The 26112-nt window shown below is 41.4% G+C and overlaps 1 protein-coding gene across 3 annotated transcripts in view; it reads left to right on the top strand.

The window, feature by feature from the left end:
- Window positions 1-26112, top strand: part of LOC126864751 (uncharacterized) — an 83055-nt gene that overhangs the window by 9854 nt on the left and 47089 nt on the right. For 2 of the 3 annotated variants that reach the window (XM_050616423.1, XM_050616424.1), the window contains exon 3: window positions 23239-23298. In XM_050616423.1, the coding sequence (XP_050472380.1) occupies window positions 23265-23298 (34 nt within the window). In that variant the 5' untranslated portion in view covers window positions 23239-23264. Of the gene's footprint in view, window positions 1-2870; window positions 2935-23238; window positions 23299-26112 lie in introns of those variants that run through there. The other variant, XM_050616425.1, reaches the window with a different exon arrangement.

Here is a 26112-nt window from a genome sequence, read left to right as displayed (position 1 = left end):
TTATGTGGTAATTCATTTATTTCGCAGTTGCTGAACTTTTCATTTTTCTTATTAAAATATTCCTGCAGTGCCTGTGTAATCCGACTCTCAGTATCAAACACTCTTCCCGTTAGAAAGTTTTATAAAGATCAAGAAAAGATCAAGAAATATCTTTTGTCTCACCCGTTTCCTGTTTCCTGCTTTATTATGCAACAATTTCGTAATCAAATGTTCAATAGCGTTTCGTTTCTTCAATAATATTACACCACGTTTCTATATCTTGTATCTTGTATCTTGTATAAAAATATAAATTTTAATTATCGTAAAAATATATTCTACGCAATTTTCTAATGAAGTATATAAGCAAATTGTATCGGTAGAACGTTCCAATCAGTCCAATAACCTGATACGTATTTTATTTTGCGCGTTAATATCAACGGCAGCAAATCGAAAATTTATTTATCATAAATAGTTTCACAGCACCGAACCAGTCTGCAAGTAGATCTAGTTCACTCGGTAACACATATACAAGATCTGATCTGAAAGGCATAAAATTCCATTGATACAGAGTTACGGTTCAAGTTGAAGGATACTAGAGGATGTAAACGCTAAATCGAACGCAGCTTAGACGTTTTGTTTCGGATGGAACGGTTCAGCAATTAGTATTCAGTTTGCTCGGGACACCCAGTGTAAGCGAGTATATATAAGATACCGGCTTCTCCAAGTAAACTTGTTTATCAAGTTATACACGCGGCACCGCGGCTGGCGAACCGGAGAATCTCGCGGACAACCGGTGTAGGATGAGAGAAAGGCGATTCTATGATGCGTGTTTCTTATTCCTTTTCGCGTGCGATGGCAACTATGATTTCGAATTCGAGTCGCAGAACTTCATCGACGATGGAGGACGAGGATATATGGGAATATAAATCGTTCGTGGTTAGTAAGTGACAAAGCCGATACGATTTAGAAATGGTAGCTACCCGGTATAGGTTAGCCATTTACTTTAATGCCATCGATTTTCGGGCATTTACAGTTAGTAGGTTTTTTTGGCGACCGGCTTTCACCTTGACGTTCCCCATGATCCGCCCGTTCTCTGAGTCACTCACGAAATTCTTGTCAGAGGTTCAATTTACGTTACGAGCTCTTACCGAGAAGTTATCAACATAATCATAAGATAAACGTCCCTCATAAAATTAAAAAACTCGCACTCCGCGCGCGGCCTCCCGCCGCATCTCTCTTTTTGCCCCGGTTCCACGCTACCTTTCAAATCCCTGGACCCCATCGGCTCGCCGTTGAAACACCAACTATATATATGAAAATCAAGCTTACCGAGGAAGATAAAACGACCAAGAGGATAATCGACGTTGCTCGATCGCGGATGAAAACCATGAAAGACCGCGCGCGATTTACGCTACGACGGTCCGTCGTCGTATACTTGTGACGGAGTGGAGAAGAAAATCGAACGAATTGGTAGCGACACGCCACGTTAACGTCCATTTGACCCGCGTCTACCTTCGAACATCGTCGTTATAGCGTATAGAACCGAAGGACATCGGAGGTTACATCGAAATCACCCAAGGAATACTCTTCGGTGGTGGTTTTCTCTGCTCTTCGCGCCATCCACCGAGTTTCTTACTTTCATCCGGCTGGCGCGTGGAAAAAAAGTCGGTTCGAAGCGTGGAGAAGCAGAAGAAGAAGGGCGAGAGACGGGAAAAGAGTTGTAGAGAAGAGAGGCGGAGAGGAGAGGCGAGCAGAGGGCTACTAAAAGTCGACCGGTTGGGGAAATAAGAAGAAGAGGAGCCGAACCAGAGACGAGGCACACAAGGAGAAGAAGAACTCTCTCGCGAGGATCTCGAGTACCGACCGGGACGACCTTACGGAGTAGGACGACCGCGACAACGACAGAGACAAAGAGTCGAATGTTAATGAGGGAGATCGACCGGAGCTAAGGCCCCGGAGAACGAACCTACGAGGAATCATCCGCGGGGATCCGCTTCGTTTCGTCGCGCGCTCTTGCACCGCGGTCAGACCGTCGTTGCCAGATCTTGACTGGCGCCTTCTCCTCTTCTTTCGTATCGTTCATTTCAGAACGCGATCCCATTGCCTGACTCATGCGTGGCTTCTTGATTTTTGTTGCTAGCCTTGGTATCTTCGCCACGAGAAACTCTTTGGCTCTGCTCTCTGTTCGTAGAGGAGGAGGTGGTTGATGTTACGTAGGACGTAGAAGATCGTCGGTGTGTCTGTCTCGAAATGAAGGAATATTTGTACTCTCGTTCGTATGTAATCAGGGCACTTACGAAAAATTTACAACTACAATTACAATTAAAATAAAAAATTAAAAAAATACAAAATAACAAATACAATTAATAGATAAGTATAATATTAAAGTGAATAACGCGATGATTGATAATTGGTAAAAGCAACGATTAAGAAACCTAATGGACATAGAGAAGAAATTTAATATCGTTACGTATAAGGATGAAATGTTCGCTGTACTCGAACGTACGAATTTTCTTTCAATAATTTCTTAATAGTCGTTCAAGTGCCATAATTACCCGTGTAAATTAATTATCAAACAGTAATCGTTTATTTACGCTTAATATACAAACTAAAGGTATCAAATTATCTACACGATGACATAACGAGATTTGTACGACGCTATTCGCTGGAGGAATCGATCATAAACGACCAATTGATTTTCCACTTCCACGCGGCGCGTCGCTTGGCTTAAGTAGAATAAGACAACAAGGGTTAGACATCCGAGACCGTGCAGCATCTCGGTTTTTCAGTGTGCTTCCGAGTTCTCTCTCACAGTGGTCGGTGTGTATTGTCCGTGAAACTTGAACGTAGCCGAGGCAACGTTTTGTGTTCTTGCTTCGTGGTTGGTCCGCGTTTAGCACGTGTACTCCGTGGCGGAGAGTCCGTGGAGTTCGGTGGACAGAGAAAAGGAGGAAGGTGAGTGGAAGCAACAACATCGTGGTTAGACGAAGCAGGGTGGACGAAGGGTGAGGTGATGGGGGTCGTGAATGCCGGCAGCATTCGTGATGACGTGAGCGTGACTCGCTTCCTCTTTCTCTCTTTCTGCTTTCTTTTTCCAAACGAGAAAGCCTAAACGTACGCAACCTCCGGTCCATTGACACGTCCTGTCCGTTCCTTCCTTAGGGATCACACGTGATTCAGTTTCAATGTACCTCATTTTTTTTATTCTTTAATTTCCAAATGTCTCGCAACGACGAATTCATAAAAGCAATTTATCGAGTTAGTTGTTCTGCTCTTTAAAGATAAAATCGTGATAACTCTATACTTGAATATCGTTCGTCTCTAACGAAAATTCGTCAAGCTCCAGTTCACCAAAGTATCTTTGGCCAAACTTGCAGGAACAAAAATTCTCAATCGTCAAACTAACAATAGTCAGTTGATCAGCAGCCGAAATAAGGAGAATTCTCGAGATCGTGGTACCAGCGAATCAGTCTTTCGCAGCGATGCTTTTTCGCATGCAAATGCAGAGGCTGGTTGCGGGGGAGGAAAGAGAGAGAGAGAGAGAGAGAGAGTACTCTTCCCTTTCTTGAGCGCGCGAATCCGGTTCTTTGTTACGCGGACGAGGCCAGAGCTCTCTTGCTCGGTTTGATTGACTCGGTGTCCTCTGGCTGGTGGTCCTAATGAGATGCGACGCTCGAACTTGAAAATCTTGCCGACAATTAGCGAGATTGTTCTCCCCACTCTCCATCGGAGGAGCGGACGTTCGGCCAACGCGTTCTTCGATCGTCCTGTACTCGGTTTAATACCATATGCACACACGTGCCACGCGACCGTGCATTGACTCCGAAACGGCCTCTGATTCTAGAATATAATGCCTCCCCTTTCGTCCCGCCATTCTGCGGACGTGCTTCGAGGATGGCCACGTATCGCGGACAGAGAAACGCCCGATAGAATCTTCATCGTTGCTCGACTCTTCGAACTTTCCACTCCAATATTTATTTCCTTCGTCTGTTCTACGAAGTAACCGTGGTTAGGACAGTTCTTCGGAGAAAACTTGACGGCCAAAAAGAATTACAAGTGCGTAGGGAATTTTGTCAGACCACTTCCGGGAAGGTGAAAGGGATGGAAGAGTGACGCGAAAGTAAAATTATAGTATAGCGTATTAAAAATAATTCATGATGCGACACAAGGCAAATTAAACTAGGATCGAAGAGCGTCACTTAAGAAATATTCTCAGATGCTTTTTTCTTCTTAGTTTTCTTTTCTCGATATACACCGCTGACAGTAAGTAACAGGACACCTACTGATATTTAGTACGAGTCAAATACTTCTCACTAAGAAATATTGAACGTAACGGATGCCCTAATATTTATGGCTGGCGACGTACGTACATTGAGATTCACGTCGTCAGATAATCCACGGATCCGAGAAAATATCTACGAAAGAATTTACAACCCACTGAAAGTATAGTAAAACCAACGAGCCAATTGCCTGGATAAAACTCCTCTTACGGGCCTCTGACTTTTCTTTTTTCCATTCGTCGTTCGACTCTCCTCGTGCTCGTCCGATCAATTTATCCGCGTCGAGCTCGCTAAGCGATTTCAAGAGACGCTGCAACGTTTCCGCCCGTTAATCAGCGATTTATGCAAAGAATATCGAGCCGCGAGTCGCGAATAAAAACCAGCCGAATAAATTATCGAATTTCGTAAAAGGTAGTAAGAAACTAAGTACTTTGTCCGCTGCTGAACGTCGGTTAACAACTTTCGGCTTGCTATTTCTTTTACCGAAATAACTTTGTCGCAACGAATTATTGTTTCCTGGATAGAATCTCGCATTTCAATTACTACCCTTGGCTAACTATGACACTGAACTATACTTCTGAGTACTAAAGATAGAGACATATTTAATACATCGTTCATCTTATTAGCGTCGTAGCAACGGTTGTTCACCTCGCTGTTCTTTTAAATCTATGATATATTGTAGCTTCGTACATAAAACACCGAACGAAGTAAAATTTGTTTAAATTTTCCAATAGATGTAATCGTGTCCTATGATGGATGGTACTTACGATCGACAATATGTATATACCTGTTGAGGCGTTCTAGAATCAACTCTGCAGGCTGGTCGATTACAAGATCACGCGTATCGAGAAACGAAGGCGAAGCCACCGGCATCAATCTCGAAGATTCCACCGGTTGATTATAGTACAGGCGAGTTTTCTCTTTGGCTAAACTTCCTGTCGCCATCTCTGTCGGTAGTAAGCCTGGCATACGTATTTTTATGGAAATGTCATGATCGTAGATTGGCGTACCGTACGTAAATGCTGTGCTTTTTCATGCATACATTTTACTGGAGAGTTGCTCGCGTGGCTTTAGCCTGATGTGGGCCATCCCGAAGTGGTCCGACCTGTATAATCACTGGCGAATTAACGTCCTAAAAAATCAAGGCCATCGTTGACACAACGACTCGCGCCACGCTTTCTGGGTGTCCTCGATCGAAAAGATCGAACAGACTAATCCATTCAAGGGATCGGAATCGTTTGAGCGAAGCCGGATGTATCGTCCATCATCGCGCACATGCGATTAGCCTTAATAGCCATTATTAAAGGCACATTCGCACATTAGAAAGCTGGTTACCCCGGTGAGCATCGATTATGACACTGTGGTAATAAAAGACAATAGCGAAGAATAGGCTATTTTCGACGCCGCTGGGATTCCTGTAAATCATATAGCCAGTGATCGCAAGGTCTTTTTTACCAGTTTAATTACACATTTCTTGTTTGATGAAAAAGATCTACGTGATAGTTGTAGACAATTTCTTTATTAACGAAATCTATGTAATTACAGTATCTGCTGTATGATAATCTTCTTCGATTAATAATATAATATTTTACTGTGCGAGAGGGAAGTAAAAGGAAATATGACAAATAAATTTAGTTACGTTATGAGAGATACTAAAATGAGAATCTAAATCGCCTACCACAGTTCGAGGTCTACAAATTGGTATTCAGATAGTCTGTTTGAGGTCAGGGGCCATGATAGTTCTCACGCTGGTCTCGTAATTCAGAGATGATACCATGAAGAAGTTTTCTTAACTGCAATACAATCTCGTATAAATTTTACGATATTGTAGTATGGTCTCGTATAAATTTTACAAAAGGAATAGTTCGTGGTACGTATTTCCGGTCTCTTAAAATATTAGTTTCAATAACATAAGTGACGTCCATCGTTTATTCCATGTCTTGTCTAAGATCGGTATACGTTGATACGTACCAGGATTGGTGTTTGATTGGTCTCGTAAATCTGAATTCTTGACGATCGTAGGCATAGGTTGAGATATGTTTTGCTGCTAAAAGTTATTGGCATACAACGTTGGTATTCTGTTGTCGTAACTTATGAAATATTATATAAATGTTAATAGCTACGGCATCCCTATCAAGTGTCTACTACGTAATTATACTTGTGTAAATCATTATAATCTACACATATGCGATTAACAGAAGTTTTGTTTTTGCGGCTAACTCGAAATTGGTCGTTAACGATCTTCTTCGATCGTTAACGCCTTCGATGTTCACTTACAACGCAATGTGTTCTTTCCATATTTATATATCTATAGGGATTTGTCCGAATTAACTCTCGTCCTTCTTATAATATCCAAACGATCCGCGGTTCGATATTTGCTTGAAATAAATGACTCCTTAAACAGACCTGTCTAATAGCGAACGTGGAAGCGACCGAAGGTAAGCACGCTTCTCCGATATTGGCTGGGGTTAATTACGGCGCGGATATGTTCTCTGCTATCTTAATAATAACCCTTAAGTACACGCGGAGGGGGGCCCGCAACGAACATCACACAGCTACGTAATCGCACATGGATACGTTGTACATGGTGCGGATCGAAGGAATCGTAACGATTTCCTGTAATACTCGGCACTGATGAGATAACGATATACCGTTGGTTAGTGATAAGCCAAGAGCAGACTTGATTACCGCTCTTCCACTTTTCTACCAATATCTTTTCTACAATACCAACGCGTAATCATACGTTTCTACTCGTCCTCGATATACAGTACTCTGCAAAAGTTAATAATATCACAACGCCAACTAAACGTACTTTGAAGGAACGTTTCTACGTTTATTGCCCTTCAGCGTAGTGATAAAGGGATTGCGTAGTACGACTAAGGATTAACAGTAAATAGACGTATAAGAAAAGGTGTTTTGAAGGATAAAATGTATACAGTGCGGTAGTAAAGTCTTAGATTATTTATGTTGCTGCTTTGACTATACAACCACGTATATATACTTTTCGTGGGAAAATTTCTGTGTCTTCTTACGTGGAGATAAATTTTAAAACTACTTTTGCACGACGCTGTACACGTACTTTCTGGTCACGTTCTCTCCTGACAGGAAACATTTTCCAAACAGACTGAAATTAGAATTTTCTAACGGTACGGTATCGATACTTATCGTTGTACATACGTACTCTCCCATCGCACGTGTATTCGCGTATAACAAACGAGCACGGATAAGACCCTCATTTTTGTTGTTCTTCTCTTTCTCCTCTTTCTCCGTTTATTTTCCTTGTCGGACGATAATGATGATTTCCGTGGAGTAATTGCGATATAATCGCTAGGTGACGTCAAACGGACAAGGGAAACTCGCAGTTAAACTCCTCGCTATTAGGTACGTCGCGTCTTTCCATTGATTGCTCGCGAGTACAATGTTACACGCGTCCTACTAGCGATCGGCGTCTGCACGCAACCAACCGGCAGGATTAATAGTCACCGATTCCGATTTTTCGCGCTACGCGTTACGCAAATAATCAGTGTGTAACGTTTTATGGCGGTTCGAAAGAGGTTGGTGGTTCACGCGTTGAACATCGCCATTACAAAGCTGCCATTAAGCGCGATGACAAGCGACTGCTTGAGTTCCTCGGCCGAGGCGAATGAAAGGCCTAATGCTGGCATGACCGGGCAGAAATATCGAAAGGAGGGGGCCATTTCATTTTTTAACGACCCCAGCCGTTTAATAAGACGCTCATCCCCTCCTTCTCTTCGAGGGGGATGCTTGAAAATTTCGCCATAACTAAAAGCCAATTAACGACAAAGAAGAAAAAAGAAAGAGAGAAAGAAAGAAAGGAGAGAGGAACCAGGAACAGACAATGTTGCAATCTGTTCACCTGTACACTCATCGTCGACGTCGACGTTAATCTGTAATAACGATCTTCCGATCGGTTGGCTGATGCGGTGATTGATGGCCACGCTGATCGACACTGTCGACAATGCTTCCATCCGACTTAGGTGTTGAGTAATGAATGCAGCGATACTCTCTCCTCGCACACACGTACACCGTAACACCGTTCATAATCAGGTGAAAAGGAAACTGTTGCGATAATCGAGGGATTACGATGAATCAGAGTGTTTCGGCTTTTGATGAATTTCCTTTTGATGAATTGTAGAGACCCGTTGATAGAGAACTCATAACCTTTCTACAGTCTAGCAGCAGCGAGACTTGATTAAATCATCAAATGTAGCGAGTACTATATTCAGCATCGCGGGTGTTATTACGCGCAACCCTTTTGCAACCATAGCAAGAATTTTGAGTTTAAACTTTTGCGTCTCGTGTCATAGATGTAAGATAGTTTAAAAAAGCAATTATTTTCTAAATAGTTTCTTACACCACGAACAGGTTAACCAGGTAGCTCGCAGGTATAACAGATCATTTCAAACTTCAAATACAGAAATTCGTTCTGTAAAACAGAAGACAAGCAAAAGTTAACCGTAAGACGAGGTTTTACCGGACAACCGTTAGACAGACTCATTAAAGATTATCAGTCTCTTCGAAGAAGAAGAGGAAGAAGAAGCTAGTCCGTGCAACATGTACCTCGTTAATCCTTTCACCTAAAACGAGAACCATGTACAAGAGCCTACTTCTTTCAACGAAAGAAAGCACAGATGGTTTGTTAACGCTACTAGTCCACTCTGGATCGATTAAGAAACGCAGACGAAAGAACAATAGAAGGAACGAGGAGTGTACAGAGATAGCAGATGCAATTAGAGCAGACTCGCGCGATTTATAATCCTTGGAGACCACTTAGGTTATAACACAGCGTTCGTGTCTCAGGGCGAAGGACCCGGTCATATAATACCGGTACTTAGATCCCGTCCACGCGTCGCGTCGCGCAATGAAAACGCGGTGGAATAAAAGCCGTACAATGGCAAGGATACGCAACGTCCGGTGGACCATGGCCCTGAGCTCGGTGGGTTATTATACCGGCGTGCTGCTACGGCTGGCTGAAAAAGCCTCTTGAATGTAATCAGCCGCATTCATCCTGCCACTCACTTCTTGCCAGCTTAGAGGGGGCCTCGGTGAGTGCGTTCCGTGTTTACAAGGTGTACTGACCCGCCGCAATATCGCTATTGCCCGGTGGATTCAATGGATGGAACGCGCGAACGATACTCCACTGCCTGGCCTTCGTCAAGGGCGTTAATGAGCTGGACGGAATTGTTCTACAGAATGGTCAGAGATATCTATAGGAAATGGAGAAAGTGTTAGATAAGGAATTAAAAGGTATTATATCCTTCGACAGTCACGATTATGGCGATCATTTGTGCAGGTATCGTTGGAAGCAAATTGTTACTATACGATGAGCTGTGGTGTGGATTATTGATACTATTCGAGTATGGTGTATGGAGGGAAGAACATTTCTTTTATGATCGAAATCGAATCGGATACTGAGAATACATCCGATTATTAACTATTACTAGAATATTCTGTGGATAGGGGAAGTTGTCAGTCATAAAAGTCGTCATACGAAATACTAAGTTGTCCAAAAAGTGTCTTTCTTTCGCAAACGTGTTTTTTACAACAGTGCACCTTCATAGAAACGTGAAACCAAGTCTGTGAAATGTCGCGGTGTTTATCTCAACAGAACAAAATGGATCGTACGTAATATAAAATAAAAATAATATAAAATAAAAAACGTTGTGCATTTTATTATTATTATTTAGTATTATTCCCTCATAAAACGAAAGAAACTTTTCGAACAACCTAATATTATACGCATATTTCATAAAAAAATTAGTCCACGGTATGAATAAGGATGGGCCCACTGGATAGGATTTAGGTTCATCAATATAATAGATAATTCACTCTTTAAATACTTTTGTGATTAGTTTGAAATTCTGTTAATATAATGGTGAAATTTGAAAATGTTTCGTGTAAGGTATAACATGTTCATAAAAGTGTATCTCCAAGTGTTGGAATACTTTCGACAACCTGTACATTATAACGTGACGCAGCCCGTTTCTTTTTTGCTCACTAGCTTCCTCCAGCTGCGAATTATTTAACTTTTTAAACAATTATAAGAAAAAAATCCAACAGCCTCTAGTCGCTCGAGTTCTCGTGTGGCGTGTTAGACTCCCGAGTAGCCAGGCAACCTGGAGCACTAACTCACACCGCGGTTACGTGGCTGGATTTACGAGCATGCGAACGTATTCACGCGACGCGAAAACGTGGCTACGCAAGGCTCGGGACACGCGTTATTTAGTTTAACGATCAACCTTTATGTTCAACGTGATACCGTACAAGTATAAATTGCGACCGTGCCCTGTGTCGCAGATTGCGGCCTGCCCTTTTCCTCTATCGCCACTGAGCTTTATGCTTCGACGATATTTTCTCTCTTAGCAAAGGCGAGTAGCGTGATCCTGTAGCAATTTCGCTGTAGAAGTTAATAGAATGGAAGTATCGCTGTTTCAAAAATGTTAATTTAAACCTTTCGTTATACGATAAACAATTTTTATTAGAACATAAAATTAAATATCATAGTGTGTTATATCGCGACATTTTAATATACCGTATGTATGCTGTAGTCCCTAGAACGAAACATAAAATTTGCATGGCGGTCAACGTGTTAATGGACTACGCTTCAACTTCCACGGTATATCATCGTATTTCCACGAAGGCGAGTAAATTTCGACGGCCGTCGAGGATCTCCAATAAAATAACTTCGATCTCGAGTTGTCTGATAAACGAACTATCCGTCATGATTCCCAGTTAGGAAGAAAAATTCGACAACGCTGGGCCGTTAGGTGGTTATTAATGGAGGGACACGATAGTTGGAAGCTGGAGATGCTAGTGGAAATTTATTCGATGTCCTCGATATGCACGATAACGATATCTCCGTGTTGTTGGACGTTGGCTGGCTTATTCGTGTTTGATTAGAAATATCTCAATGGCTTGTACCAGGAGGGATTACAGATCATCGTACTCGCATCAAAGTTAAGTGCCTGTCAAGGGGAACTATAGACGCGGAAGAGAAGGTGGTCTCAACGCGGACGACTAGGCGCTGCGTGCTCTTAAGCGACTAATGGTGATTTATAGGGAGACAGCGACAGCTTGTTTGTTTGTTTCCCACCCCGTACGACTCGTGAACTTTGCAACATCACAATTAAACGATCTCGTACGACGAATCGTAATCGCAATATTCACTTCTTAATCGTCTAATATTTCCTTGTTAGAAACGTCTATTCCTAAAACATTCGAGTGGTCGTCGAAAGGATTTGTCTGTTCCAACTGTATATTCTTAGAAAATCCCGAGTAAAGTTTCTTCTTCGTTGGGTATAACGAAGTTCGAGTACGTACCATAATACGTTTATTTATTTTATATACGTATCTAATATCATAAGCTTAGTTCGCGTTAAAAATTTAATTTTAAAAGCTGGTAAAGATAGCGAGACAGTCGGTGAAAGAATTAAAATTTCAATCACCTGGACACATCATAATAATATAATACATACGTATTACTAACGTTCGATCGGATGTATTCTGCGTGTTCTGTAAGGACGATCCCAAGAAAAGGTAGCACCCGCGAGCGAGCTATTATTAGCCTTCCTTTAAAACGTGTATAGATGATCGTGTTACGCGTGCTTTACGATCACGCCAGTAATACACACAAGTGTTTCCTCTCTCCATTTCATTCCCCCGCGAACGAAGAACGCCGACAAACGGAAGAAAACAACGATCTCCAACCAAACTAACAGCTTCTAAAGAAACTCTCCAAGAAAAACATGAAACTTTCAGTATGCAACGCAGTGAAACATATCAAAGTTGATCGAGGATTCTCGTGGTAGCATACGCCTGTACGTATCTGTAGGCTACACGATGCTTCATTTAGGAGCATTTATCGAAAATATGTTTGCCGAGGAAGGCGGTTTGATATCAAAAGGACTGGACGATGCTTTCGGTCTCTCAGGTTCGATGGATGCGAAACGTGGGCCGATCAGGAGCCAGGATCTTTTTCGAGGATGTGTCTTCGCACCTACGGCGACACGCGGTTGACGTGGGACGGATTGAAAACGGTCAATGGTTAACAAGCAAACGCCAGGCTGGGAACACCGGTTGACTATTATCGACGTTCCGTATCCGATACGGTTGACAGTCTTAAGTACGTACACGGTCGACTATTCTCCGTTCTTCGTTGCTATACTACTACGTGTTCCAAGTCGAGGCTATAGAATGGCTAACAAACGACTCAAGGGAAACGAGCAAAGTGGAAGAAAGTTAATCGAGGCGAGGAGACGCGGAGGACCTGCCGCGAATTCCACCGGTACCGTTTGTCAGTAAGGACGACGTTTCCTCTTTGGTGTTCCATCGAACACCTCCGCTCTTCCCACGTCTCTCTGTTGGTCGATCGTAAATTGGCCAGCGTCGTTTTCCTCTCGAAAGGCGTCAACTGCGAGATTTACGACGTCTACCGACCTGGCCAGATTTTGCTGCGACAGCTTCGTGCCTTTTTTCCCCCCTGTCCTCTCTTTTTCTCTGATATCTTATTTCTTTTTTGTGCTCTGTGTCTTTGGTTTCGTAAATTTGTTTTTAGTTACGACGTAGATATTCACGAGGCGGTTTCTTGAAAGAAGATAGAAGAGATTCGACGAGGTGTCGTTGACATTCCGCATATCGCACTCGACTCCTCTTAATTAGGACATCTAATATCCACACGCAGATAGCAATCAGCCTATCGCGGTTAATTAACATTTCTCCCGGATATAAGCGTATACTTTTTTACGTTCGCTGAAAACTCGTTCCGCCACTGGTCCGTCCGGTACCACCACGAGCCCTCCTTCCGAATTAAATTAAATTTCTATCTCAGTTATAAGAGCGAAAGAGGCCCGATTTTCACCACGATCCTAGCGTGTTGTCGTTATCGCTTCATTCTGATAATAATTTCTTCAAAATTTGGTAATTGCACGTACTACTCTACGTACGAACAAATGCAATCTGTTAAAGCGCAGGAAGTAAACGAACGAATCTAAACTTTCATTGAAACTATCTTCCAAAATACTCCTTCCACGCTAGTACAAATACTTCCAAAATTCTCCAGTAGAAATTTTCTTACTAAAAATCATTTACTCGATTTATCTATTACTTTCTAGGAAATGAATCGATGAATATAAACATTGAACAAAAATATTTTCCAAATGGTGGATATCGTTTAAACAAGTCGATGCAACCTATTAACGTACAGGAAATAAAACAGTGAGCTTAAATCTAGTTTTTCCGCTGGTACATGTATAAACACGAGCGGTTTGTCCCCGGAGGATCATCAAAGCGAGGAGAAAGAGTCCGCTGGTCGGATCAGAAATGGCTTCTTAAAGAGAGTTGTTCGTCCTCCGACGATCATTAACGGTGCTGGGCGGCAGAAAGTTCGCGATGCACGGTTTACGTCGGGAGCAAAGAATGATTTCCGGTCCTTGAGACACGCGGCTAACGAACCGCGATATCCGGTGTCCAGACATGCCCGTATCCGTTTACCGGGTGAACACGGAGGGTGGCCAGTTCGTTGCGTATCCTCGCTTTCGTGTCCGCTTGCTCCGATCCTGCGTGTACGTTCGAGTTCGAGGTATCGTTTTCTGGCAGAAGAACGATTCTCCTTGGACACGGTCCAGGAAACAATGCCGCCAACCGACGTGACGCGGTTTCGATCATTGGAGATCGAGAATATTCTCGAAAAGATGTCTGAACGACCTTAACATTTTTTGTAAAATAATTTTTTACTCTGAGTAATAGAATTCTGTTCTGAGTAATCAAGTTTTAACGTTTTCGTAATCGAAGCGTTGAAGTGGTAGTGGTATCCAGTATAGAATTTATACTTTCATTATTATTTAATGTGTTTCTTAGCCCACGATCTTGTCGAATCTTGACGGATAAATAATTATTTCAATTATCGGTACAAACAGTATAGAGTTTTTATTCTTTGCCGTAAAAGAGATCGTTCTTTACATTTTCAAAACTTACATCGGTTATTAGTGAAACTTGTCAGCTAGTCAGATAAATAGTGTGTGATTTTATTTTGTTTGGTAAACTTGTATTTGCAAGTAATTGATTTTGGAATATTTGTGCGAAAACAAATTCATCAACTTTCGACTAACTAACGACTGTAATTTATCATAAAATAGGCGTGGTTTTGTTAAATTCGATAATAAGTAGATTTACTAGCAATTTACAGATATGAAAGCATCGAGTCTGAGAATTACTGAACTTCTTTTAAATCTATTAAGGTAATAGATGGTTGATGTACTGATCGGACATTGAGCATCGTCTTCAGTATCGATTTCATACGATGTAGATCTCTTCTGTGGTCCCGATCACGTCTTGTAACTATTCTCGACGAGGAGATAGAAGCAGATATTGGGTGCGCGGCATGGCGCGCTCGCATCGCGATCATCATTCGATAAAACGTGACTCTACGCATGAAATGATTATGTTATCTACATCGCGGTGTATCGCATGCATTACCTTAATGACGCAATAAATTTTGCCATTGAGTTATGCGCGCGGGCTAGCCGTAAGTATCGTGGCATAATGAACGAAGGCGACGTTCCCCAATAAATTATAACGTTAGTCTATTAATTATCATTATCAATGCGGAAGTTCCTACATGGGTAGTCGCGATTCCAAATTTTTCTCAGCCGACCTACGAGTTCGTTTTAATTGAATGAAGAGCCTCGCCCCTCTGCCAATATTACTCAATTAAAATGGTTTCGTTACGTGAGTAGGATCTATGAGATCCTCGAAAGACGCGCGATGCATTTTACGTATGAAGACCACAGGAAGATACAAGTTATATTTTTCCTTCTCGTTTTTCTTTTTATGCGAGCAATTTTAAGATCCCATACTTTGTCAACCAATCTCATATTATCAAAGCTACTCTTTTTTAATTAAAGACGACGAGGTTCTCTTGAAACATATTCCGCTATTACTATATCATTGTGACACGTCACTATATTTTTTTTCTTCTTTTTGGCCCGCAAAAATGACGATTACAGATAATGCAGTGGAACGGGCGTTGTTTAATTAAAACGATTTATCCGCGTTAAAATTTATTTCTGCCGCATCGGATGGACATCAGGCGTTAAGACGCATGACCGACGCATTCGCGATGCTACGGCGAAGATTGCAAGAAGAACAGATAAACACGCAACAGGGTCATGTTCTCTCCGCTCCTCTTAGGTAACTGTGGAGGACGATTTAACGTGAAACAATCTGAAACGACGTAGCCGACCGCATTATGACCGCCATAATTCCACGACCAAGCACCGTAGATCCGGATCTGCACTACGTCCTTATTCCTCTGATCGATTCGATTCGATTCTCTCCGCGTTTCGTCTGTTGCTCGATGAACCGTGTACGTCTGTAGTATTCTGTCTTTTGGTAATATCGAATGGAAAATTGACTCTGTTCTTTTCAATTATTCTTCACGTTCGTATCTCTTTGAATCGTAACGACCAGGCGAAATAAAATATATCTCAGGGATATTTTTAGTTTCGATATTAATGTTATTTATTAATCAATATCTATTCTTTATCACGATACAAACACATACTGTCTATTGAAACATAATTTTCACTTTCAGGAGACCAGCAGAGTTAAAATATCGTGCTGTTCATAATTTGTGCAGCGAAACTACCGGTCTTGAAAGAGAAAAATAATGGCAACCTTCATCATCTTTACGATGCAAGGTTTATCTCTGGAAAACTCTTCCGTGTTAATGACAGTAATCCCATGAACGTAGAAATGTATTTTCTTAACCAGTTATCAAGTTGTTTTTTGCATTCATTTCACTGTCCGTTATTTGATCGATATTTTCTGGAGATTTCTCGTAGTTGGAATTTTACGTTACTCACTAGGTTTCCTCAGCAAGAAATTAAATGATCGCCGAAGAATTCGAATCCATTTAGAATAACGGATATAGTAAAGTAACTACATTAGCGCAGGAACACCAAAGACGACTTCTATTTGGCAGTGGTCTTAGATTGCATCACGGAAGCTCCATAACTTCAGATAACAGGTTTACTCCGGATGTTTCGTGTACGCGTATCGCGGCTCAAATTATCGATCCTTTGATCCCGTAATTTCATTATCGCTATTAATCTTATTCACAAACTATAATTATCCGAGAACACCCAACTATGCCTTGATTAACATACTGGAACTGTCTTATTAGGAGACGAAGGCTCCCTTCGCTTGTAGTTTTCCAAAATTTTTTCCTTAGGTAGATACAGAGTTCTAAGAAAGTCTCTGACTATCTATCAGACGGATTATGCTTTTATCAATGAATATTAAAATACTTGACGTTATCAGAAACCTGTTCGTACTCCTTAAGAAGTATTTAGTTCAAGAACTATTAATAATTTACCTAAAACACATCGATTATGTCAAGCTTTAAGATGGATGATTTCAGGTACATTTTATTTTTCGATTTTTAGGAACAGTATTTAACATCCTCCTGATAGGATGGATTGGTCGTTTTTGTAATACGAAATACTTTAATTCCTGAAGATTCGTTTCTATGTGACATCGTGTGAAAATATTTCTCAAAGACATTATTAATTGCCATTATAAAATCACAAATTTATTTATAAGAAGTTTAAAGATACGGAACGTAGAAAATACACGTAATATACGAAAATATATAAAATATCTGAAAAAAAAAAAACAATTTCTACTAACATTCCGTTTCTTCGATGGTATTCATAAAAACCTAAAATTATTACAAAAATATCCTCGTCTAAAGATCCCTATCGTGTATCATCTATGACTTTCACACACTCGTACAAATCATCAGCCGTCTTTCTCATTCTCCATACTTAATAATTTCGATTTTTCTGACGAGTGTACGGAAAGTTCGTCGAAATCGTTTCGGGCAAAAAGCCGCGCACGACCGTTGCAAGTTCGCATGTACGTATCGTAAACGGTTGTTTTCTCATTGAGGCCAAGACTCGATGGACTCGGTTGGCGAACAACAATCAACCGCAGGGACCCTGTTACGCCACGGATCCAGTTTTTCGTGGAACTTACCTCCATCACGGTTTAACGATCGGGCAGTGGCGCGTCGTATATACGAACGAGGGGCTCGATCTTCCACGCGTTACGTACATGTGTATACGTGTACAGTAGGACGCACAGAGACCGTAGAACGGAAAAACGCGGCTGCCTCGACGAGATGCGTTTTCCTTTCCGCTCGTTCCGAGCAGACCCAGCAGGGTGATCGCTCAGGTAGATCTGACAGGCCGCAAAAAGGTTTGCCTGTAAAAGGTTTCCAACGCACGGTCTTATTGGCTTTATTTTAATTTCGTTCGGAATAATTGGTAGAGATCCGATCGACGTCTGTAAAAATGCTCGCACGACCGTCTTCGTACCGTTTCTCCCCTTGCTACTTAATGTTCTGGAAAATTGTACATCTTCCTTTTCTCTTTGTTACACGCACGTATATACCGAGGTGAAAGGAACTCCGTTCGACGTGCTTCTTTCGTCTCCCATGGCGGTTTTAGCGAAATTATAGGAGTCGTTTCAATTCATCGAGTTTACTTCAGATTGATCGTAGCAAAAATCACTGAAGATTGGATAGACGAACATCATCGTGCCTTCTGTAAATTAATATCGCGAATACGGTAGGTTCTTCTGGCAGGTTCTCCGCTAAGTAGTATTCCGTTAAGCTCTATATACGTTCAACCCGTGGATTTCTTCTTGGACCTACATCGATCCCTTCGATTTCCTGTCATCCATCATTTCTCCAAGCCTGACGGTTTTGCAGTTCACCGTCGATTTGAACACGTGTTACGACGATCGTAATAGATGCAAGAAGAAAGATTTAAGATTCTCGGAAACCAGTCGGTTTTTCCAATCCAGCTATTTCACAGTTTACGACGTTGACGCGTAGTAAACTGGCTCTCGATTACTTCTGCCACCTTATCCGCTTAATTGCCGCAATAATAGTTACCTGGTGTTGTATACAAAATTAGAATCCACGACTTATCCGTCATTTTTCGATTCTCTTCTGGGTTCTCTCTCTCTCTCTCTCTCTCTCTGTCTGTCTCTCTCTCTCTCTCTCTCTCTCTCTTGTTCGGATGTTGAAAGAGGAGAAACAAGAAGCTCGATTTCTGAGTGGCAGCGATCGATCACGATGCATTGCGGTGGTCAGGAACGGCCGATTGTGTCTCAGGAGAGCAACAGAGAGCAAGCTTACTCGAGAGAACGTTGAAAAGAGGCGATGAGAGGCAGCGTGGCGTCCTTGCCCGCAGCTTCGAACTGGTTATGTCAAACAGCCGGTCGATGTGTTGGCCTAACCTGCTTTCAGCCCTCCCATATCCACGGTGGACAAGGAGTTGGCAGGGTGCCCGGTGCTCGCCTCTAAATGCCAGTTTTTCAACCGCCCACTTCCGGCTTCTCGATCGAGTCGTCCATCAAGGCGTCGCATTACTTCTCTGGTGTCCCTGCGTCCTGGACCCTGTTTTTTGCCCATTGAACGTCGCTCGATCCTTCCGAGGAATCGTCCCCCAAGGTCCCTTATATCCCTTTTATCGCGGATTTGTTTACGAGTATTACCACGCGTTGCTGATTATAAGCGGATCATATTCGTAGATTCGATTCCCACGTGCGATTAAACTGAAGATGACCAGAATCGAATATCTGGATCGTATTGCGGATGGAGATCACGGCATAACCAGTATCGAACATGTTGGTTTTCTTCATTTTAATGTACTCGTGAACAATACAAAAAGTATCGTTAGGATGGTAGATTGTATCGAATATCTACTTTAAACGATACAAGGAAAACTAACTATGGAGTGAAACTATATGTAAATTTATTTATTTGATCGTAACTGTATTTAAAACTTTAATACTTAAAAAGTCAGTAAAAGGGGAGAGCCGTGCACTCGCACATGAAAAGCGCCGTGTCCTTATTATCGATGAAAAGTCCCAGTAGAACGTTATAATAGCGCAATATAATACTTCAAAATCTCGAAAGGAGCGTTTACCTGAGCGTTGCAATACTTGTATGGAAAATTTTGGCAACGTTCTTAGAGTCCAAATTTGGTATTTTCAATTTCATCTATATCGAATTATCTGCTAACTTTATCATTAATTCGAAATTAATGCTATAAATATCAGTGGCTATTACGAAATAATCACTATGTACGTATCTTAAAATTGAATGAATAAAATGGCCCAAAGATGATGGAACTTCAACTTTATGCAGTCCCGAAATGATAGATAGGACGTTTTAATTAAGAAGTAGCAGCGTTCGTCTTACATAATACAAATTCTGACAATATATGTGTATTAAGAAACAAAGGGTAAGCCAATCGATACTGGTTAGGGCGTCCAATGTCCTTAATCATCGAATTGGACTGGCGAACAGCCACGAGGCGATGAATGGCGAAACGGGCACCACGCGCTCGCTTATTGCTCGAGCGTGCTGAATAATTTATTACACCTTGACCGTCGTGCTGGTAATACCTTACGATACGTTATTACGGCACGGCGTACAAAAATTGGGCGTAATTGGCGCTCGGTCACACATCCTCCAGCGCAGGCAGGAAGTCATCTATTTTGGATGTTGCCGATGGTGAATTCACGTGGAATTCCGGTGAAATTTTCGGCGATCGCAGATTCGTCGATTAAAGTACGGAAACCGGTCGCGATCGGGTTTATTAAGTTCGAGCACGCCAATATTGTTAATTAGATGCTATAAACTTTGAACCTCGCATTTGCATAAGCTACCATATCTCGGCACTAATCTGTTATTTATGCGCGACAAATAGGATAAATCGAGTTGCCTCTCAACGCGGAACCGTTTCGTTCTGCCCTGGCGTGCAGTCGCTGCCGCTGTTCCACATAATTAGCGATACTAATTAATGGCTGTATCCCAGATAATTATGCTGAACAAAACACGGCTGGCCCGGTGCGCGATCCACGGTTACCATGCGCGCGTGGGTTGAATGCCGACACCGCGCTGTTCAATCGTGTGTGTTTTCAATAGCACGGGCGTGAATTTCTCTCGCGATGAAAGACCAAGAGTTTATGTACTGCGAATTAATTTTGATAAATTGTTATTTTTCTGTTTAATTGTCGGGCTATTAAAGCTCTATAATTGGAGCTTTTTATCGATCCGAAGAAGGCATTACGCTTGATTATCGTTTTTTTATTGTGACGAAAGGGATAGGAACTAAGATTGGGCGGATGGTGTCAAACAGTGGAAATTGATTCGTATTTTTTTTTAATGAAAATGCTCTTTTGCAGGATTGCAAAAATAGGACACTCGAATTTGTATTATTTCCCGGAAATCTGCAAATCGAATCGTATATGTATAAATCGAATCATACACGGCATTAATTTGTTCGTACTGCTAAAATAGCACAGTAATAACAATACGAAATAATATTTAAAGACACACGTATATGTATATACAAGGATATGTATAATTTTCAAGTTACGTAATATCATAAGGAATTAAATAATCAATCAGATGTCATCGTTAGTGATTTACTAAGACTGTATTTACTAGATTCAGTCATTAGGTTTATGATATTCGTCGGGAATGATAGCCATTTTTGAGAATATAGATTTGGTATTTCTTTCATACTCACGCCAACACTCCGATAGTACGTGAGTTGGAATATAATTCGTGAGGTTTTTAGACAGCGTGTAATTTAGATTTTCATACTTTCACTTTCACACGCTTCAGTAGCAAATTACTCTGTCATAAACTTCGTAACTCCAAAGAATTATTACATACAGAACTATACGTATTATCTGTTCCGATACAAACATAACTCTGCCAACTTCGATTGCATGTATCACAAGCTTTTATTCTGGCAACTTTGATCGCGTCTATCGCATTTCTGAAAAACATCATCTCAAATAAATCTTTCTTCTATAATTTTAACTACCAAAGAGTCGATAAAAAGTTGAACAATCCTTCTAAAAAATAATTCGATAATAAAATAACCTTCGCTAGGAAGAAACATACATAAATGCTGCAAGAGACATGATTAACAAGTACAGGGTTTTCGATGACCCAGACATCAGTATGCGAGAGTTAATAGCCACAGTAGTAGAGTTTTGTTGGGACGCACCTGTTGCTTATGCGAATCTTTCTCTGTTTTCATGTTGTTTATTACCTACGGGAAATCAATCTTCTGTAAGGTGAATTGGCGATTGGTTAATCACAGCCGATCTTACCTTAGAAGTTGAAAAAGTTAATGACTTAAGGCTGAACTAACTGGAATGGGTAGTTTTCGAACCAAGTAATAGAAAGAATGTTATCCAGGGGCAACGATGTAAATCATTTTTGCACATTTATGCGCAACAGCACGTGGTACAAATGGTACAGCAAGCAGATCGTGTTTCCCCGTTCGTATGCACGTGTCCTGTGCGTTGTGCAATTATGTAGAGGCCCGACGACTTTCTCATCTTTCTCCCCCTTGTCGCTTGTCGTATGGTAATAATCATTGTAAATGATAGTTTCACCGTGTCTACTGACGTTCTGCTACCTGCATTCTTCTTCCTTTCGCGTGTACATGTGTGCTATGGATATTCTATATATTATACACGTTTCATTTCGATTTCAATAAATTTATTTAAACGCGTTTCAACCAAACTACTTCCATTCGAGCTAAGATTTACAATTTCTTGGTTGTATGAGTTTCAACATCGTCTCATTAAAAAAAGAAAACATCTGTTTTAAAACGAATTTTTTATATTTATTCTTAATAATTCTCCGTAATATTCAATTAAGAACAACGTAAGCTTAAACGTTTCATTACTTGCTAGAAATTTATAACGAGAACAATATATCCCGTTAAATGTTCTTGGTTCCATAAAGAATTCCAGAATACAGTTTTAGAAGCCACGCTTTCCTAATTCGATCTATCCAATTCGATCTTTGATTTAGTGTCTCAGAAACTTCTTCGACGTCTACCGAGAAGTGTCTCTTGTTGAAATAGGCAGATAGCTATCTGGTCAAGGTAAGGAATGGAACATTGAAGAGAAAGCATTCCTCGCGTGTTTTCGATTCTAAACGTCGTCGAGGGACACGTTGGGAGGCCCTGAACGATTATTTCCTCTCGAATCGAACATCGAACCTGACGTATATCTCCCAACGGGTCTGTTCTATCAGAATTTCAGATGACGCGGCCGATGAAAATTTATTGAAGTACTTCGTAGCCCGGAAAGGCTAAACAAATCGTCGAGGGCGACCAATACGAATCTTTTCATTTATTATACTTAGCTCTGCTCTGATATTTGATATTAAAAAAAGACAATGTAAAATAGATTAATATCACGTCATTTATTTCATTTATTCTCAAGACACTCGAAACACCTAAATACTTCTCAGACTGATCTCGAACACATGTCGGTGATATATTTTACACACACGCATGATATACGAGACGCGAAAGATATATTTTCTATAAACGAGATTCTTCCTGTTGAAGAAAACGATCCGTGGAGTAGGTCGTTTGGAATTAGAAGTTATGATTCCACGTGGCAATATGATTTAGAATCGACAAACTACGACTGACAAGCCCCGAGGGACAGCTCCGTAAAATCAGTAGAGAAAGCTGGAGCGCTAGGAGGATCACCTGTCGTTACCTATTAGTCAAAGAAAGCTCGTAATTATATTAGAGAATGACTGGTAGCTATTAACGTTAAGGAAATATCCTGTTAGACTCGCACTTGCCTCAAGCATCATACTTGCTCCGGTGTTGAATCACTGGTTACTATGAATTTTGATACTCTTCCACCTCGTGATTATGGTTGTGGTTCAAGGATAGTTGTTTCATTCCGTTAAAGAGGAAGAAAATCATGGAAATTCTTGGTTTATTACACGATGGCGTGTCGGTAGGCGGTCGAGTCGCGAAGATTAATTTAGAGTAGATTAGTTTCCGTCAAATTGTGGACTGGATGGTAATCTGGAGCGAATTCTTGTTCGCAGGTAGACGATCAGCGACAAACTAGAGGATGTTCGCCAGGCTCTGCAGGCAGGCTCCAAATGGTGAGTCAAAGTTTTCAAGAATTACTATCAAATTTAATAGATACGTTTAAACAAACGGTCTTTACAATCAGAATTTTCAATTCTCGTAAGAATACAAATTATAATCGATTGCAATTTCCCACGAAGAGTAACCCGGTAACTGTAATAAACGAATGGTGTTACTATAATAATTTAATAATAACAGTCTGAGTCCCAGGGATCATCGAAGAAGCAGAGTCGAAAAATCCCGAACAGCGCGATAGCGCTTGTCTTAATCGATTGCGAAGAGAAACAAGCGGCACAATGGCGCTCGTCATATTTGTTACTTTATGAAATACATCTATATTATTATATATGCGTACTATTAGTTTATAAATATTTCAACTTTTGTTGAATAAAAATTGTTGAGAAGATAACGATGAAATACAAAATACCGTCAGTCGTCTGTAGCGTTCGAATGTACTGGGACTTTTCGACACAAAATCTAAACAGCGCGATCGCGCTGCTTGGGACTCAAACGGATAAAATATCACAGCATAAGTGCAAAAAAAAAAAAAAAAAATTTCAAAATATCAAGCGACGACGTTTCACTGACAAACGATGTATCGGGTGGAGAAGAGTTTCAAATATCGAATTACCTAATTCCCACCTCTTAAAAGACCAAGTCCTCCCAAGTGGCCGACTCGGTAAATACAATTTGCCGGGTCTACTCGTGGACGGATTCTCTCCGAAAGAAAAATCGGCCGGGCCCTCTGACCAAACCCGAGCCAGGCGAACCCCGGTGCTTTGGCTACGGACATTGTAATTAATACTCGGAAGAGTCTCGTTGCTCGGTGGCCCGTCGCTGTGAACTTAGAGACAATGGGGGGACTCGTGCGATATATCACTGCCGCCTGCGCATCCCTCTTATAGGTTACATATACCAGTCCTTAACGTTAAGGCGCGCCAGGAGACGACTCCGTCGTGATTTACGGTCGACTCCGGCTCCCGATTGTTGACTTTTCCCGACTTATAATAAATAGAAACGTGTCCGAGCTATCCCTTTACGGAAGAGGCTGCACGATGATGATTCTTCTCTCCCTTGAAACGATCCTCTCTCGTAGCCCCTCTAAATGGTAGCCGGTTCTTTAACGTCCACTGGCAAAGTCCACTTTTTTCTGAAAACGATCGTTTCAATATCTTCTTTTCCACTGGTTCACCAGCATGGAAAACGCGCATTAACATTCCTCTCGATTCGAGCTGGCGCGTCCTGGACTCGCGTCTGAAACGCGTGGACGATGAGAGGATCGGGAATTCCGGAGCCAGAAGAGCAGCGTCTTAGGAAAGCAACACGTTACACGAACGATCTTGAGTTACACAAGCCAAAGAGCTGTACTTCCGGGTGGAGTGGCTAGCCCTTTAGGTAGTAGCCATGAACAGCTTGTTGAACACGCCTTAACCTCCGCGACCTTGGCTTTGCGGCCTGGCCTAGCCATACTCGCTGGTTATTAATACGAATGAAGGAGCATCTGTATAAGGCATCCTTGTCGCAGCATCAAACAGCTTGAATCCTCATGAATTTTAACAAATAGTCGAATGTCGAATCTCCGCTGCCATTGGTTTCATGTGTACGCCTTGCGTTTCATTTTTATGTGCTCGTCGTTTTCGTACTTTCTGGTTTTAAAAAAAGGGAATGTTTCTGGTTTCTTTTGTGCAGAGGATCGTTAGTTGTGCAAAAATTTCATTAGTTTACAGAGAGCTTAAAAAGGAAGTTATAAGTTTATGCGACAACTTTGTTCCTTTTCCTATCTTTCACTAGCGAAAACATTTAAAGAAATAAGTTTCTTCGAATTAATAATATCGCCTTCGTGATACTAGGCAGCTACGAAGCGTTAAGTAACATAATTCAAATCTAATCTACATTATTATAGTCACCTATACCGATATCGGAGTTCATTTCTACCAACGAACATAATCCACTACGAATCTTATTAACCAGTCGCACCATTCGACTTTCCAACGCTATTAATACTCAACTTCCATAGAGTTTCTTCGTATCGTTTCTCGACCCGAGGAGAGTGGTCTTGAATTTTAACATCTCCGGACACGTAACGCCCGAGCGGTTTCCTTGAACCGATTATACGAAGAACCGATAAGGAACGACACTTTCGTGGCCGTGGTGATAATCTGAACACGAGGGCAAGAAACGGTAGCTGGCACAGCGCAAGAATGGAAATGAGACATTAAAGCCACAGAGGCTCGAGCAGCCGGTAATGGAGTTATTACGCCGATAGATGAACTGAGAGAAGAGAGAAGAATATGATGAAAAGAGAAAGGAGTAAGGAAGGATGGCTCGGACATTCCTACGAAACGTCGAAGACTCGATAGTTAGAATCATGAACATTTATAGCTAGCGTATATCGAGTGGAACGACTCCGTTTAATGGATCCAGCATTGGCTAGGAGTTGCTTCGACTATTAGTATAAACAGTGTAGGATACCAGACGCCAGGTTTCATTGCAGCGTCGCGTCACAGACGTGGTTGCTCTCCTGAATCGTATTAGAAACGGTAACTGTTCTGTTAGGAATTAAAATGGAGGGAAGATACACGTACCTGTAGCGTGTTCGTTGGAAGAGTAAATGGGTTGGGTATCTTAAAATGTTTCTGGATTCTCCAGAGGAGATTTTGTATTTGTCGCTGCTTAAGGACGCCAGAGGAATCAAGCGATAGAAAATTGGAATGTCGGAAAAAATATTTTCATAATAAATTTGCCAATAAATATTCATAAGCGATCTAAGCGCAAACACAGAAAAACAACTGATCATTTCTAAGGTATTTCAGCTACAAAAAATTTTC

This window comes from Bombus huntii, chromosome 4, assembly GCF_024542735.1.
Source record: "Bombus huntii isolate Logan2020A chromosome 4, iyBomHunt1.1, whole genome shotgun sequence".
Lineage (NCBI taxonomy): Eukaryota > Metazoa > Arthropoda > Insecta > Hymenoptera > Apidae > Bombus > Bombus huntii.
This window is presented reverse-complemented; position numbering and strand designations above follow the sequence as displayed.